This window comes from Staurois parvus, unplaced genomic scaffold (assembly GCF_062004578.1).
Source record: "Staurois parvus isolate SC_StPar_1 unplaced genomic scaffold, SC_StPar_1.0 ptg003679l, whole genome shotgun sequence".
Lineage (NCBI taxonomy): Eukaryota > Metazoa > Chordata > Amphibia > Anura > Ranidae > Staurois > Staurois parvus.
In genome coordinates, this window is record NW_028321475.1 from 39560 (window position 1) to 58484 (window position 18925).

At 41.1% G+C, this 18925-nt stretch overlaps 1 protein-coding gene across 1 annotated transcript in view; it reads left to right on the top strand.

Moving 5' to 3' along the window:
• LOC149427528 (rod cGMP 3',5'-cyclic phosphodiesterase subunit gamma) overlaps positions 1-13772 on the top strand; it is a 36143-nt gene extending 22371 nt beyond the window's left edge. Inside the window, exons 3-4 of the mRNA XM_089667932.1 lie at positions 177-217; positions 10656-13772. Of these exons, the coding sequence (XP_089524058.1) occupies positions 177-217; positions 10656-10732 (118 nt within the window). The 3' untranslated portion in view covers positions 10733-13772. The remainder of the gene's footprint in view (positions 1-176; positions 218-10655) is intronic.
• The last annotated feature ends 5153 nt before the right edge of the window (positions 13773-18925 follow it).

Here is an 18925-nt window from a genome sequence, read left to right on the forward strand (position 1 = left end):
GTTAAAATGTGTAGTAGATGAGGTCCTACACCAACCCAGCCACGTTCCTCCTTAGTCTACTCTCTAAATTCCTAGACTTACAACATTCAAAGCACTTCCTCTAATTGTGTTGGGGTAACAACTAATCGAAACGTCATATTTTTCCACTTCTGAGTATTGTTATTTTTCTGTTACAGATTTGGTGATGACATTCCTGGCATGGAGGGTCTAGGAACAGGTAACCACATCTATGATTTCAGATTTCACATCTTCCTGTTGGGAAAATGATTACCATATATGATAAAAATATAGATAGATAGATAATAGATAGATAGATAGATAGATAGATAGATAGATAGATAGATAGATAGATAATAGATAGATAGATAGATAGATAGATAGATAGATAGATAGATAGATAGATAGATAATAGATAGATAGATAGATAGATAGATAGATAGATAGATAGATAGATAATAGATAGATAGATAGATAGATAGATAGATAGATAGATAATAGATAGATAGATAATAGATAGATAGATAGATAGATAGATAGATAGATAGATAGATAGATAGATAATAGATAGATAGATAGATAGATAGATAGATAGATAGATAGATAATAGATAGATAGATAGATAGATAGATAGATAGATAGATAGATAGATAGATAGATAATAGATAGATAGATTATAGATAGATAGATAGATAGATAGATAGATAGATAGATGATAGATAGATAGATAGATAGATAGATAGATAATAGATAGATAGATAATAGATAGATAGATAGATAGATAGATAGATAGATAGATAGATAGATAGATAGATAGATAATAGATAGATAATAGACAGATAGATAGATAATAGATAGATAGATAGATAGATAGATAGATAGATAGATAGATAGATAGATAGATAGATAGATAGATAATAGATAGATAATAGATAGATGGATAGATAATAGATAGATAGATAGATAGATAGATAGATAGATAGATAGATAGATGGATAGATAATAGATAGATAGATAGATAGATAGATAGATAGATAGATAGATAATAGATAGATGGATAGATAATAGATAGATAGATAGATAGATAGATAGATAGATAGATAGATAGATAGATAGATAGATAATAGATAGATGGATAGATAATAGATAGATAGATAATAGATAGATAGATAATAGATAGATAGATAGATAATAGATAGATAGATAATAGATAGATAGATAGATAGATAGATAGATAGATAGATAATAGATAGATAGATAGATAGATAGATAGATAGATAATAGACAGATAGATAGATAATAGATAGATAGATAGATAGATAGATAGATAGATAGATAGATAGATAATAGATAGATAATAGACAGATAGATAGATAATAGATCGATAGATAGATAATAGATAGATAGATAGATAGATAGATAGATAGATAGATAGATAGATAGATAGATAATAGATAGATAGATAGATAGATAGATAATAGATAGATAGATAATAGATAGATAGATAATAGATAGATAATAGATAGATAATAGATAGATAGATAGATAGATAGATAGATAGATAGATAGATAGATAATAGATAGATAGATAGATAGATAGATAGATAGATAGATAGATAGATAATAGATAGATAGATAGATAGATAGATAGATAATAGATAGATAGATAGATAGATAGATAGATAGATAATAGATAGATAGATAGATAGATAGATAATAGATAGATAGATAGATAGATAGATAATAGATAGATAGATAGATAGATAGATAGATAGATAGATACAGTCATGGCCGAAATTGTTGGCACCCTTGATATTTCTCCAGGAAATCATGTATTTCTCACGAAACGTATTGCATTAACACATGTTTTGCTATACACATGTTTATTCCCTTTGTGTGTATTGGGACAAAACAAAAAAAGGGAGGAAAGAAAGCAAATTCGACATAATGTCACACAAACCTCCAAAAATGGGCTGGACAAAAGTATTGGCACCCTTTCACAACTGCGGATAAATAAGAATGTTACAAGCATGTGATGCTCCTGTAAACTCACCTGGGGCAAGTAACAGGTGTGGGCAATATAGAAATCACACCTGAAAGCAGATAAAAAGGAGAGACGTTCACTTAACCTTTGCATTGTGTGTCTGTCTGTGCCACACTAAGCATGGACAACAGAAAGAGGAGACGAGAACTGTCTGAGGACCTGAGAACCAAAATTGTGGCAAAATATCAACAATCTCAAGGTTACAAGTCCATCTCCAGAGAACTAGATTTGCCTTTGTCCACAGTGCGCAACATTATCAAGAAGTTTGCAACCCATGGCACTGTAGCTAATCTCCCTGGTCGTGGACGGATGAGGAAAATTGATGAAAGATTGCAACGCAGAATAGTCCGGATGGTGGATAAGCAGCCCCAAACATGTTCCAAAGACATTCAAGCTGTCCTGCAGGCTCAGGGAGCATCAGTGTCAGCGCGAACTATCCGTCGACATTTAAATGAAATGAAACGCTATGGCAGGAGACCCAGGAGGACCCCACTGCTGACACAGAGACATAAAAAAGCAAGACTACAGTTTGCCAAAATGTACTTGAGTAAGCCAAAAGCCTTCTGGGAAAACGTCTTGTGGACAGATGAGACCAAGATAGAGCTTTTCGGTAAAGCACATCATTCTACTGTTTACCGAAAACGGAATGAGGCCTACAAAGAACAAAACACAGTACCTACGGTAAAATATGGTGGAGGTTCAATGATGTTTTGGGGTTGTTTTGCTGCCTCTGGCACTGGGTGCCTTGACTGTGTGCAAGGCATCATGAAATCTGAGGATTACCAAAGGATTTTGGGTCGCACTGTAGGGCCCAGTGTCAGAAAGCTGGGTTTGCGTCCAAGATCCTGGGTCTTCCAGCAGGACAATGACCCCAAACATACGTCAAAAAGCACTCAGAAATGGATGGCAAAGAAGCGCTGGAGAGTTCTGAAGTGGCCAGCAATGAGCCCAGATCTAAATCCCATTGAACACCTGTGGAGAGATCTTAAAATTGCTGTTGGGAAAAGGTGTCCTTCCAATAAGAGAGACCTGGAGCTGTTTGCAAAGGAAGAGTGGTCCAAAATTCCGGGTGAGAGGTGTCAGAAGCTTATTGATGGTTATAGGAAGCGACTGATTTCAGTTATGTTTTCCAAAGGGTGTGCAACCAAATATTAAGTTAAGGGTGCCAATACTTTTGTCCAGCCCATTTTTGGGGTTTTGTGTGACATTATGTCATATTTGCTTTTCTGCCTCTGTTTTATATTTGTTCCAATACATACAAAGGGAATAAACATGTGTATAGCAAAACATGTGTTAATGCAATACCTTTTTTGTGTGAAATACTTGATTTTCAGGAAAAATATCAAGGGTGCCAACAATTTCGGCCATGACTGTAGATAGATAATAGATAGATAGGTAATAGATAGATAGATAGATAGATAGATAGATAGATAGATAATAGATAGATAGATAATAGATAGATAGATAGATAGATAGATAGATAGATAGATAGATAGATAGATAGATAATAGACAGATAGATAGATAATAGATAGATAGATAGATAGATAGATAGATAGATAGATAGATAATAGATAGATAATAGACAGATAGATAGATAATAGATAGATAGATAGATAATAGATAGATAGATAGATAGATAGATAGATAGATAGATAGATAGATAGATAGATAGATAGATAATAGATAGATAGATAATAGATAGATAGATAATAGATAGATAATAGATAGATAGATAGATAGATAGATAGATAGATAGATAATAGATAGATAGATAATAGATAGATAGATAATAGATAGATAGATAGATAGATAGATAGATAGATAGATAGATAGATAGATAGATAATAGATAGATAGATAGATAGATAGATAATAGATAGATAGATAGATAATAGATAGATAGATAGATAGATAGATAGATAGATAGATAGATAGATAATAGATAGATAGGTAATAGATAGATAGATAGATAGATAGATAATAGATAGATAGATAGATAGATAGATAGATAGATAGATGATAGATAGATAGATAGATAGATAGATAGATAGATAATAGATAGATAGATAGATAGATAGATAGATAATAGATAGATAGATAGATAGATAATAGATAGATAGATAGATAATAGATAGATAGATAGATAGATAGATAGATAGATAGATAGATAGATAGATAATAGATAGATAATAGATAGATAGATAGATAGATAGATAATAGATAGATAGATAGATAGATAGATAGATAATAGATAGATAGATAGATAGATAATAGATAGATAGATAATAGATAGATAGATTGATAGATAATAGATAGATAGATAGATAGATAGATAGATAGATAGATAGATAGATAGATGATAGATAGATAATAGATAGATAATAGATAGATAGATAGATAATAGATAGATAGATAGATAGATAGATAGATAGATAGATAGATAGATTGATAGATAATAGATAGATAGATAGATAGATAGATAGATAGATAGATAGATAGATAATAGATAGATAGATAGATAGATAGATAGATAGATAGATAATAGATAATAGATAGATAGATAGATAATAGATAGATAGATAGATAGATAGATAATAGATAGATGATAGATAGATAGATAGATAGATAGATAGATAGATAGATAGATAGATAGATAATAGATAGATAGATAGATAGATAGATAGATAATAGATAGATAGATAGATAGATAGATAGATAGATAGATAGATAGATAGATAGATAATAGATAGATAATAGATAATAGATAGATAGATAGATAGATAGATAGATAGATAGATAGATAGATAGATAGATAGATAATAGATAGATAGATAGATAATAGATAGATAGATAGATAATAGATAGATAGATAGATAGATAGATAGATAATAGATAGATAGATAGATAGATAGATAATAGATAGATAGATAGATAGATAGATGATAGATAGATAGATAGATAGATAGATAATAGATAATAGATAATAGATAGATAGATAGATAGATAGATAGATAATAGATAGATAGATAGATAGATAGATAATAGATAGATAGATAGATAGATAGATAGATAGATAGATAGATAGATAATAAATAGATGATAGATAATAGATAGATAGATAGATAGATAGATAATAGATAGATAATAGATAGATAGATAATAGATAGATAGATAATAGATAGATAGATAATAGATAGATAGATAATAGATAGATAGATAGATAGATAGATAGATAGATAGATAGATAGATAATAGATAGATAGATAATAGATAGATAGATAATAGATAGATAGATAGATAATAGATAGATAATAGATAATAGATAGATAGATAATAGATAGATAATAGATAGATAGATAATAGATAGATAATAGATAGATAGATAGATAGATAGATAATAGATAGATAGATAGATAATAGATAGATAATAGATAGATAATAGATAGATAGATTTGGGTTGAAGGTTATGGGTAAAGTTTAATCCCTTGGCTCCGGCGCCTCCCAGCCCTTTAAGGGTTTCAGAAGCCAGGAGGCAGGGCGGGGTTTTAGGGTCATGTGACCGCTGTGATTCACCGTCACGGCGGTCACATGATCGGGAAAGGTCCCAATCGAAAGCGGAGATCAGGACCTTTCTGTGAGTACCAGACACGTGTGTTGGGAGCGCTCTCAGCACATATGTTTTTCTTAATTGCACGCAAATGTGTGGCCGCTCGGCATTAAGGCCCAGACTCCGGGAGACCACACATTTGCATGTGGCCGGCACCAAGAGGTTAAGCTGAGTGTAACAATTAGTGGTAACATTAGGGGTTAGCTTAAGGGTCAGGTTTGGAGTTGGGTTGATAGTAAAGGGTCAGGTTTGGAGTTGGGTTGATAGTTAAGGGTCAGGTTTGGAGTTGGGTTGATAGTTAAGGGTCAGGTGTGGGGTTCGGTTGATAGTTAAGGGTCAGGTTTGGGGTTGGGTTGATAATTAAGGGTCAGGTTTGGGGTTGGGTTGATAGTTAAGGGTCAGGTTTGGAGTTGGGTTGATAGTTCAGGGTCAGGTTTGGGGTTGGGTTGATAGTTAAGGGTCAGGTTTGGGGTTGGGTTGATAGTTAAGGGTCAGGTTTGGGATTGGGTTGATAATTAAGGGTCAGGTTTGGATTTGGGTTGATAGTTAAGGGTCAGGTTTGGGGTTGGGTTGATAGTTAAGGGTCAGGTTTGGAGTTGGGTTTATAGTAAAGGATCAGGTTTGGGGTTGGGTTGATAGTTAAGGGTCAGGTTTGGAGTTGGGTTGATAGTTAAGGGTCAGGTTTGGATTTGGGTTGATAGTTAAGGGTCAGGTTTGGGGTTGGGTTGATAGTTAAGGGTCAGGTTTGGGGTTGGGTTGATAGTTAAGGGTCAGGTTTGGGGTTGGGTTGATAATTAGGGTCAGGTTTGGATTTGGGTTGATAGTTAAGGGTCAGGTTTGGGGTTGGGTTGATAATTAGGGTCAGGTTTGGATTTGGGTTGATAGTTAAGGGTCAGGTTTGGGGTTGGGTTGATAGTTAAGGGTCAGGTTTGGGGTTGAATAATGGCCAGGGTGGGAGAAGGAGAGAAAGTATCTCTACCTAGGTTACGGTAAGGAGTTGGGTTGGGGTTAAGGATTAGAGAGGTTAAGGGTTGGGTTGATGGTTAGGGGTTAAGTTGGGGGTTAGCATAAGGGTTAAGATTATAGTTTAGGATGATGAGCTGGGTTAAGCTTTAGGGTTAAGGCAAAGAGTTGGGTTGAGGGTTAAAAATTAGAGGTTAGGTTTGGGGTTGGGTTGATAGTTAAGGGTTTGTTTGGTTAGCATAAGGGTTAAGGTTTAGGTTTAAGGGAAGGAGTTGGGTTAAGGATTAAAGGTAAAGTTAAGGGTTGAGTTGATGGTTAGGTTGGGGATTAGCATAAGGGTTAAGATTTAGGTTTTCAGTAAGGAGTTGAGTTGAGGGTTAAGGATTAGAGAGGTTAAGGGTTGGGTTGATGGTTAGCGGTTAGGTTGGGGATTAGCATAAGGGTTAAGATTTAGGTTTTCGGTAAGGAGTTGGGTAGAAGGTTAAGAATTACAGGTAAGGTTAAGGGTTGAGTTGATGGTTCAGTTGGGGTAAGCATAAGGTTTTATTATAGGTTTAGGGGGAAAAAGGTGGTTTGAGGGTTAAGAACTTGAAATAAGGTTAGGGTTTGGGTTGATGTTGATAAGGGGTTAGGTCGAGGGTTAAGGTTTAGGTTTAAGGGAAGGAGTTGGGTTAAGGATTAAAGGTAAAGTTAGGGGTTGGGTTGATGGTTGGGGATTAAATTGGGGGTTAGCATAAGGGTTAATATAATAAGTTAAAAGGTATGAACTTGGGTTGAGGGTTAAGAATTGGAGGTAAGGTTAGGGGTTAGGTTGACAATAAGGGGTTAGGTTGGGGGTTAACATCATAGTTAAGATTATAGTTTAAGGGAATGAGCTGGGTTAAGCTTTAGATGTATGGTAAGGAGATGGTTTGAGGGTTAAGAATTAGAGGTAAGGTAAGAAGTTGGGTTAAGGGCTAAGTATTGTAGATAAAGTTAGGGGTTGGGTCGATGATAAGGGGGTTAGGTGGAGAGATAGCATAAGGGTTACGATTTAGGTTTAAGGTAAGGAGTTGAGTGAGGGTTAAGGATTATAGGTAAGGTTAGGGTTGGGTTGATGGTTATGGTTTAGGTTGAGGGTTAGCATAAGGGTTAAGAGTATAGATTTAAATTGAGGATCTGGGTTCAGGTTTCAAGATGAGAAGTAAGGTTAAGCGCTGAATTGACAATAAAGGTACGCATTAAAACTGAGAGATTACAGGTTAAGGAGAAAAGGTAAGGTTAGGGTTTGGGTTGACAATCATGGGTTAGGTTGAGGGTTAGCAATGCATCAGTAATAAGGTTTGAGTTGAGGGTTAGGGATTAGAGGGAAAGTTAGAGGTTGATTGAAGATTAAGGATTAGAGGTAAGGTTAGGGGTTGGGTTGCAGTCATGGGTTATGTTGAGGGTTAGAGGTAAGGTTAGGGGTCGGGTTGACAATCAGGGGTTAGGATGGGGGTTAGCAACGCATTAGGAATACGTTTTGAATTGAAGGCTAGGGATTAGAGGTAAGATTAGGGGTTGGGTCGACAGTCAGGGGTTAGGATGAGGGTTAGGGATTAGAGGTAAGGTTAGGGGTCGGGTTGACAGTCATGGCTTAGGTTGAGGGTTAGCATTAGGAATAAGGTTTGAGTTGAGGGTTAGTGCATAGAGGTAAGGTCAGGGGTCGGGTTGACAGTCATGGGTTATGTTGAGGGTTAGGGATTAGAGGTAAGGTTAGGGGTTGGGTTGACAGTCATGGGTTATGTTGAGGGTTAGGGATTAGAGGTAAGGTCAGGGGTCAGGTTGACAGTCATGGGTTAGGTTGAGGGTTAGGGATTAGAGGTAAGGTTAGGGGTCGGGTTGACAGTCAGGGGTTAGGTTGAGGGTTAGGGATTAGAGGTAAGGTTAGGGCTTGGGTTGACAGTCGGGGAATAGGTTGAGGGTTAGGGATTAGAGGTAAGGTTAGGGGTCGGGTTGACAGTCAGGGGTTAGGTTGAGGGTTAGGGATTAGAGGTAAGGTTAGGGGTCGGGTTGACAGTCAGGGGTTAGGTTGAGGGTTAGGGATTAGAGGTAAGGTTAGGGGTCGGGTTGACAGTCAGGGGTTAGGTTGAGGGTTAGGGATTAGAGGTAAGGTTAGGAGTTGGGTTGACAGTCGGGGAATAGGTTGAGGGTTAGGGATTAGAGGTAAGGTTAGGGGTTGGGTTGACAGTCAGGGGTTAGGTTGAGGGTTAGGGATTAGAGGTAAGGTTAGGAGTTGGGTTGACAGTCGGGGGTTATGTTGAGGGTTAGGGATTAGAGGTAAGGTTAGGGGTCGGGTTGACAGTCATGGGTTATGTTGAGGGTTAGCTTTAGGAATAAGGTTTGAGTTGAGGGTTAAGAATTAGAGGTAAGGTTAGGGGTTGGGTTGACGGTCGGAGGTTAGGTTGAGGGTTAATAATTAGAGGTAAGGTTAGGGGTTGGGTTGACGGTCGGAGGTTAGGTTGAGGGTTAAGGATTAGAGGTAAGGTTAGGGGTCGGGTTGACAGTCAGGGGTTATGTTGAGGGTTAGGGATTAGAGGTAAGGTTAGGGGTCGGGTTGACAGTCAGGGGTTATGTTGAGGGTTAGGGATTAGAGGTAAGGTTAGGGGTCGGGTTGACAGTCAGGGGTTATGTTGAGGGTTAGGGATTAGAGGTAAGGTTAGGGGTCGGGTTGACAGTCATGGGTTATGTTGAGGGTTAGCTTTAGGAATAAGGTTTGAGTTGAGGGTTAAGAATTAGAGGTAAGGTTAGGGGTTGGGTTGACGGTCGGAGGTTAGGTTGAGGGTTAATAATTAGAGGTAAGGTTAGGGGTTGGGTTGACGGTCGGAGGTTAGGTTGAGGGTTAAGGATTAGAGGTAAGGTTAGGGGTTGGGTTGACAGTCAGGGGTTAGGTTGAGGGTTAGGGATTAGAGGTAAGGTTAGGGGTTGGGTTGACGGTCAGAGGTTAGGTTGAGGGTTAGCAATGCATTAGGAATAAGGTTTGAGTTGAGGGTTAGGGATTAGAGGGAAAGTTAGAGGTTGATTGAAGATTAAGGATTAGAGGTGAAGCTCGGGGTTGGAGTTAGGCCAATGGTTATAGTTTAGAGCAGCCTTCCTCAACCCCAGAAGAACCCCTAAAATAATTTTCAGGTCTTGAGAAACCCTAACTAAAACCAGTTAATCGGGGATCAATGGTAAAAAATGCCTCTTACATTGGTGATCACGTTGCCACCCTTAATTACAGCTAAAAAGATCATTGGTGTCCTGCTGCTGTATTTGTCTAGAGGTGTTGGTCCTGGAACTATCTAGGCACCATCACATGGGAACACAATCAACCATAGGTCAGGGAACCCCCAGCATCTTATGAAGGAACCATAGTTGAGAATAGCCATTTTGGAAGTGAGGTTAGAGGTCAGCTTAGCAGTACAGTGTGGTTTAGGGTTACGGGTCTGGTAACAAAACTTTTATATTTTGGTTACTATTGCACCCAAAATCTGTATGTACTACAAGAGCCGAGGTTTATAGCACATACAGTGTTTTGGTGCAGAAATAACCAAAATGTAAAAAGTCACCATAACCACAAACCCTTAACCAAAACCTGACCCCTTATTGTTGAGCCAACTTCTAGTCTTACCTCTAAATATTATCCCTCAATCCTAACCAAAACCATAACCCAAGCCCATACTGGCAGTTAGACACGTGCGGTTCTTTCGTTACAAATCAAAAATTGGGATAAAATTTCCGTTATTCAGAGATTCAGATGTTTGCAGAGTTCCAAATCCCAATAGTAATGAATTTCAACAAATCTGAAATAAATTATAATGAAAGGAAATATCCAAATTTGAAAATAGTTTTTGTAATAGAATTTGTAATAGAAGAAGACGATGTAAAAGGGATAGTCCTAGCACAGTGGTATTTTTTGGGCCTATGTGCTCTGCTGATGTAAATCCAACCCAAGATACTAGAAGGACCACCAGCATAGAGCTACATCTGCCATCAAATGTAAAGTAGAAATGATGGCAATCTTGACTGTTCTTTGTTTGCAGACATCACCGTCATCTGCCCCTGGGAAGCCTTCAATCACTTGGAGCTGCACGAATTGGCCCAATATGGTATCATCTAAAGATCAACGGCTCCGTCCATCTACAAGCCTGTTTTATTTATTTGTTTGTTTGGTTTTTTTTTCTCTGGCTGGCCACAGCAGGGAGATGTAGTTTGTGTAGGACTCAGTACAGACAAAACTAACCAACTCTGCTTTCTCCGGAGACTCGGAGCCGAGACCTTTGGTTTTCGCCCCTGGCACTCGTACGCCCACACTTTAGTGTCAGCCCTCCATATACAAGTCTTTTTCTTCCCCGACCATGGGGACGGCAAACTCTGGCCAGCCAGGGGAGGCGGTTCTCACCTCGAAACTCACATTTCACCCCTGTTCCTGAAAACACATCTCACCATGTTTCCCCCTCTAACACCAATATTAACCTTTTTACATACAATTCGTTTTTGTTTAACTTATCAAATTGTTCTGCTATCTCTTCTATGGCGTGATAGGGATCCTTACCCTTCAAACGTAAATGTTTATCAAATGACCCAATTCTAGTTTGTGTTTGACCATTGTTCTTTCAGTGGCAGATGGTTAGAGGTGCACCACCTGGAGGTCAAAGCATATATTTTGGTGGTGGGGGGGGGTTCCAATGTGTAGGCTTGATTTTGGAGGGAACCACAACAAGGGCAGTCTAACATTTTGGCAACTTGACAGATAGTCAATGCAATGGCCAAATGGCAAATTGGCAATGGCCAACTGACAATGACGGTCTTCCAAAGGAAAACCGCCATTGGGCAACCAAAAATATTGGCATCTCCTAACTGGTATCCAGAACAAAGGATTCCAGAAAGTTGAAAAACAAACAAATGGAGCACCAAACGCATGGGCAGGTGAGATGTCACACAATGGCACATGGGCAATTGAGGTGTCACCATTCTGGAGAAACGTTGAAGCCCAAATCCTACAAGAAATTTTTTCCTAGCTTTTGCATAGTGTGGAAAGGATGAAACCATGGTCAAATTTTTCTTGCCATATGTCACTCCTTCTCACTGTCTGTCTCAGTGACACCCATTAACCTCAGGCTCATGGGTGGTTGAGATGTCACACAATGGTACATGGGTGGTTGAGATATCACACAATGGCACATGGGCAGTTGAGATGTCACACAATGGTACATGTGCGGTTGAGATGTCACACAATGGCACATGGGCAGTTGAGATGCTTCACGATGGCACATAGGTGGTTGAGATGTCACACAATGGCACATGGGCAGTTGAGATGTCACACAATGGCACATGGGTGGTTGAGATGTCACACAATGGCACATGGGCAGTTGAGATGTCACACAATGGCACATGGGTGGTTGAGATGTCACACAATGGCACATGGGCGGGTTGAGATGTCACACAATGGCACATGGGCGGGTTGAGATGTCACACAATGGCACATGGGCGGTTGAGATGTCACACAATGGCACATGGGCGGGTTGAGATGTCACACAATGGCACATGGGCAGTTGAGATGTCACACAATAACTCATGGGCGATTGAGATGTCACACAATGGCACATGGGCAGTTGAGATGCTACACGATGGCACATGGGCGGGTTGAGATATCACACAATGGCACATGGGCAGTTGAGATGTCACACAATGGCACATGTGCGGTTGAGATGTCACACAATGGCACATGGGCAGTTGAGATGCTACACGATGGCACATAGGTGGTTGAGATGTCACACAATGGCACATGGGCGGGTTGAGATGTCACACAATGGCACATGGGCGGTTGAGATGTCACACAATGGCACATGGGCGGGTTGAGATGTCACACAATGGCACATGGGCGAGTTGAGATGTCATACAATGGCACATGGGCAGTTGAGATGTCATACAATGGCACATGGGCAGTTGAGATGTCACACAATGGCACATGGGCGGTTGAGATGTCACACAATGGCACATGGGCAGTTGAGATGCTACACGATGGCACATAGGTGGTTGAAATGTCACACAATGGCACATGGGCGGTTGAGATGTCACACAATGGCACATGGGCGGTTGAGATGTCACACAATGGCACATGGGCGGTTGAGATGTCACACAATGGCACATGGGCGATTGAGATGTCATACAATGGCAAATGGGCGGTTGAAATGTCAAACAATGGCACATGGGCGGTTGAGATGTCACACAATGGCACATGGGCGGTTGAGATGTCACACAATGGCACATGGGCGGTTGAGATGCTACACGATGGCACATCGGTGGTTGAGATGTCATACAATGGCACATGGGTGGTTGAGATGTCACACAATGGCACATGGGCGGTTGAGATGTCACACAATGGCACATGGGTGGTTGAGATGTCACACGATGGCACAAGGGCGGTTGAGATGTCACACAATGGCACATGGGCAGTTGAGATGTCACACGATGGCACAAGGGCGGTTGAGATGCTACACAATGGCACATGGGCAGTTGAGATGTCACACAATGGCACATGGGCGGTTGAGATGCTACACAATGGCACATGGGCAGTTGAGATGTCACACGATGGCACAAGGGCGGTTGAGATGCTACACAATGGCACATGGGCGGTTGAGATGCTACACAATGGCACATGGGCGGTTGAGATGTCACAACTCTGGAGAGACATTGAAGCCCAGCAATTTATTTCTAGTTTTAAATAGAGCGTAGGAAGTTTAGAACCTTGGTCAAATTTTTCTTGCCGTATGCGACTCCATTTGGGTGTCTCAGTGACCCCCTTATTGGCCTCAATGCAAGGAATGTGGGCGACATGGGGGTCACTGGGACGGGGCACACACACTGCAATCCCAACCTTTCCACACAGAACGTTGAAAGAAACGGCCCACCATAGTTTTCTCTCAGCACTCTCTGACTCTTTTCACCTAAACCTTACGTAGTTTTGTGTACAGGAAATCCTTCACCTTACATGGACCTTCTAGCAGACGAGACGTAGAACTCATATCCACAGAAATGTGAATGGAACTCTAAAGTTTAGTTACGAAATATCCACTTGTGGCTTTCATGAGGTTTTGAAATGTTTCTTAAGAACCAATTATAAGAAAATCTGATTCCAATAAAACCAACAAAACTTCTTTTGGGTATTTTTTTTTTTTATAAGTATAGAGGGGCCCTCCCTGCTGCACTCTCCTGGGACTATTGATATTCAGAATTAGGTGTTACAGAATGAAGCCCTATAGGAGGCTTTCTATTGGCCGATGAGGTACTGACATGGCATACCACGGGGGAGGTCCAGAGCGCCGATTGGTTGAGACCTCCCTCCCAAGGGTGGCTGGGTTCTGGGCACTGGCGGAACTACCGAGGTCGCACTTGTGACTGGGCCCTGGTGTTCTGCCACCATGAAGGGGGCCCACTGCAGGACCATAATAAAGGGCCTCCACGATGGGAGTAAAGAGCCCTGGGATCAGTGGGAAGGGTCCTGGACCCAGAGGGAAGGGCCCCAGGCTCAAGGGGAAGGGGGGGGCCCTTCATGGTTTCTTGCACTGGGTTCCTGAAGGTTCTCGTTCCACTTCTGGTTCTGGTCCTTTGCTCACCTAACCTTTTTGCCCTGTTAGCAATGGTCACCAATACAGAATGTAATAAAAAGAAATCCAAAATTTGACAGTTGTCACTGGAAAAGGAAGAAAGGGGAAATCTTCCATTGGGGACACCTGTTCTGGTAATAGCGGTCTAAACCACGGCAGATTTTCTTTTTTGTGTGTGGATGGTACAATCTAAAAAGTGTGACTATTGTACTCTGGCAGCGTCAGCTGACAATTGTTTGCCCGACCCCTTCAAGTTGGATGGAAGGGGACTGAGAGGACCACCTTGGGAGCAAATTTCAACCAGTTCATCAGGATCCAGATGAAATTCCTATGGCGTGTCAGGGGACCCCCTCTCAATTTGGAGAGATTTCCTTTCATTTCCGGTTGCATCTCGGGAACAGGAAGTGTGTCTCTTTAACCATTAGCCGCCCGGCCAACGGCCGTTTGGCGGCTTCAAATGTGTCCCTGCATTCCGGGTGCACGCCATTTGGCGTCCTCCCGCACATGCGCCGTTTGCGCTAATGCAGAGCGGCGCAGCAGTGCGATCTGTCACGGGCCGTGCACCTCGGACACGGCCGATGACAGATCCGAGTACCGGCTCCCGTTGCTGGTACCATGTGACCTGCTGTGACCAATCACAGCAGGTCACATGACAGTTGTATACAATGGATGGCTTCATTCATGCCATCCATTGTATACTAGTGCCTAGCTGTGAATGGTCACAGGGATTACATGCACATGTCATGTGATTAGCTGTGACCAAATCACAGCTAAGCACAAAAAAAAAAAAAAAAAGCTGAATGAATCGATTTCATTCAGGTAAATGCTTGCTTATAGCAAAGTAATTGTTTGCTATAAGCAAATTGTGTAAAAAAAAAAAAAAAATACTGATCACTTCCCCAAAGTAGTACAATGTTACTATGGTAACATTGTACTACTTTGGTCATAGTAAAATATTATAAAAAAAATCTTAAAAAAAATAAAAATAAATGTAATAAAAAATTAAATATAATAAAAAAAATTTAAAAAAAATATATATATATATTTTTTTTTCATACTGTCACCAGTCAGTGTCCCTGTTCACCGCCATGCCAGTTATATGATGACGCTGTACTGCACTGGTGACAGTATGTAAAAAAAAAAATAGTGAAAATAATTTTTTTAATTTTTTAATTTTCCGAAAAATTATGACAAAAAAATACAACTTCAAAAAACTCGCCATGCCTCTTATGAAGTACGTCAGACTGTCTACTCTGCAAAAAGGGGTCATTGGGGGATATCTGTACTGTCCTGACATTTGGGGGATATCTGTACCGTCCTGACATTTGGGGGATATCTGTACCGTCCTGACATTTGGGGATATCTGTACCGTCCTGACATTTGGGGGGATATCTGTACTGTCCTGACATTTGGGGGATATCTGTACTGTCCTGACATTTGGGGGATATCTGGACTGTTCTGACATTCTTGGACCTCAAGAAATTAGATTGGCTGTCAGTACTTCAGGATTGATCAATAATCAGATCTATACCATAGTTTGTGAACTCTATAACTTTCCTACAAACTAAAAAATACATCCTAATTTGGGATATTTTCACCAAAGACATGTAGCAGAATACATCTCGGCCTAAATTTATGAAGAACAATTATTTATTTGTAAACTTTTATAACAGAAACAAAGAAAAATGTGGTTTTTTTTCAAAATTTTTGGTCTTTTTTTGTTAATTTAGCAAAAAATAAAAACCCCGGCGGTGATTAAATACCACCAAAAGAAAGCTCTAGTTGTGTGAAGAAAATGATAAAATTTTAGTTTGGGTACAATGTTGTATGACCGCGCAATTGTCATTCAAAGTGTGAGAGCGCTGAAACCTGAAAAATGGCCTGGGCAGGGAGGGGGGAAATTGCCCGGTATTGAAATGGTTAAAAAGGTACAGGCAGTACTTGTACCAGGGCGACATAAAGGGGGGGTGGCTCTTTCACACTGGTGGCTGGTGAAAACAAGCAGCTGATTTGCAGTTTACCATCCCACATGGAAGAAAATATATCTGAAATATATTTTAAAAATATTCTTCCCAAATATATTGACATATATTTGAAATACTAAAATTTTGGCCGTATTCAATATATTTCAATACACACATATATATATATATGAAAAGCACACATACACACTGCATGTTGAAATGCGTTAATATAATATACACATGCAGATTCGCTGGATGAATTGCTGCAAATCTTCTCATATATCGACACCCCAAGTCTTTATTTTATCCATGAGACATGAATCTTCTGACCTCACGGGATTTAACTGAAAATAACTGCCACTTTTTGGGAAGAAAGTGTCCTTATCCTGGTGCATCCCAACTGTTGCTTTGCAATTGTTGGATTTTTTTTTTCTCCCTGTCAAATGAGCAATCTCAAAAAAGAAAGAAATAAAAAAAGAAGAAAGAGGAAAGAAAAAAAAAAGAAAGAAAAAAAGAAAAAGAAAAAAAAGAAAGAAAGAAAGAAAGAAAGAAAGAAAAAAAAGAAAGAGAAAAAAAAGAGAGAGGAAAAAAAAAGAAGAAGGGGGGGGGGGCAAGTATTTAATTTTAACGAAATGAAGATGGTCGGTTATATCCAGTGCTTTAGCAAAATATCAGTTAGGTCTTACAGGGTCTTTTTGTAAATAAATGGCAGTTCTCCAACAAATGTGCAAAGTGGGCCAAAAATGAATGTTCTTCTATTAGGGGGGCAGTTGTAAAATCCTTCATTAGGGTCACTAGGGGGAGCTGAGGAGCAGAGGGAATATACAGGATACATCTTTGTAACAAGAGATACAATGTAACAATTCTGGAGAACGCTGGAGGGAATAAAATGTAACCAATGGGAAGACAGGCAGCATTTAGATCCCTGCAGACGTTCTCGCCCGCCTGCGCTCTATCAATGACTGGAAAAAAGAAAGGATTTTGCCCGGAGTCGGGATATAAACGTTTTATTCTGGGAAGAATCGCGTCTCTGGGACGGTGGCACGTTTCCTGGAATTGAAGGTGTCAGTATTTCTGGATCCGTGTGCAGACGCCGCAGCGCGCTCAATGTCCCGCTCCCCCCCGTCTCCCTTGTCCTTGCTGCCCGTCCCTCCTGGCGGTAAATCACCTGTAATCTTCTCCTCTAATCCTCGCCACACAACTGTTCTAGAAGATAAAGCGTCACGTGGCGAAGAAATCCCCCCCCTCCCAGATCATCGCAGGCTGGCGATACATAAATACCGCCATACAAAACCGCCGCGCCTGCCGGCCCGCCGATTGTTGTTTCCTTGCCTGGTGCAGCCGAGCGATCGATCAATGCGCTTGTCTGACGATTGCGCCAAAGGTCTGATCTTAGGGAAGGGGGCTCCACCCCATCAGCACCTCAATTAAAGGGGATGTTGGCTCGGAGGGGGGAGGGGATTTTGCTTTATAGAGGGCCGTGTATGAGAAACTATTGCAGATTTTTTTCACCATCTTAGTGCTGCTGATCTGCTGCGGCTTCTTGCAGCCACTTCTGTCAAGTTCAGCCTCCTCCCTTCATATTAGAGTCCTCTTTACAGCACAGCCCGCCTCCCATTACATCAGTATTCCCCCTCCCCCAAGCACATCAGAGGTCCCCTCATATCAAAGGACCCCCATCACATCAACGATCATCCCCCCTCCATCACATCAGAGGTCCCCCCATATCAAAGGACCCCCATCACATCAGAGCCCCCCCCATCACATCAGCGATCATTCCCCCTCCATCACATCAGAGACCTCCCCCCCATCACATCAGAGGCTCCCTCATCACATCAGCGATCATCCCCCCTCTATCACATCAGAGACCTCCCCCCCATCACATCAGAGGCTCCCTCATCACATCAGAGCCCCCCCTTCACATCAAAGCACCTCCCATCACATCAGGAGGTCCTCCATCACATCAGAGACCCCCCATTCACATCAGGGACCTCATCATCAACATCAGAGACCCCCCCATCACATCAGAGCCCCCCCATCACATCAGATGCCCTCCCATCACATCAGAGGCCCCCTCATCATATCAGAGGCTCCCTCATAACATTAAAGGGCCCCCATCAAATCAGAGATCCCCCAACGCATCATAGACCCCCCCATCACATCAGAGGCCCTCCATCACATCAGAAGCCCCCCCATCAGAGGCCACCCATCACATCATAGCTCCCCCCCATCACATCAGAGGCCACCCATCAAAGCAGATGCCCCCCCCCATCAGAGATCCCCCCTTCACATCAGATGACCCCCATCACATCAGAGACCCCCCCCCCATCACATAATAGGTCCCCCATCACATCAGAGTTCCCTCATCACATCAGAGGTCCCCCATCAGATCAGAGTTCCCCCCATCACATCAGAGACCCCCCCATCACATCAGATTCCTGCCATCACATCAGAGCGCCCCATCACATCAAAGCCCCCCGTCACAACCGAAGCCCCCCCATCACATCAAAGCCCCCCCGTCACAACCGAAGCCCCCCATCACATCAAAGCCCCCTCGTCACAACCGAAGCCCCCCCATCACATAAAAGCCCTCCCCCTGTCACAACCGAAGACCCTCCATCACATCAGCATGTCCCCTTTAGACCAGGAGCCCTCCTTCAAGAACTGCCACCTATTTCAGGTGTGTTGGGGGTGGTCTGGGTGGAGGGGGGCTCCAGATACAAACCTTCTTCCTTCCCT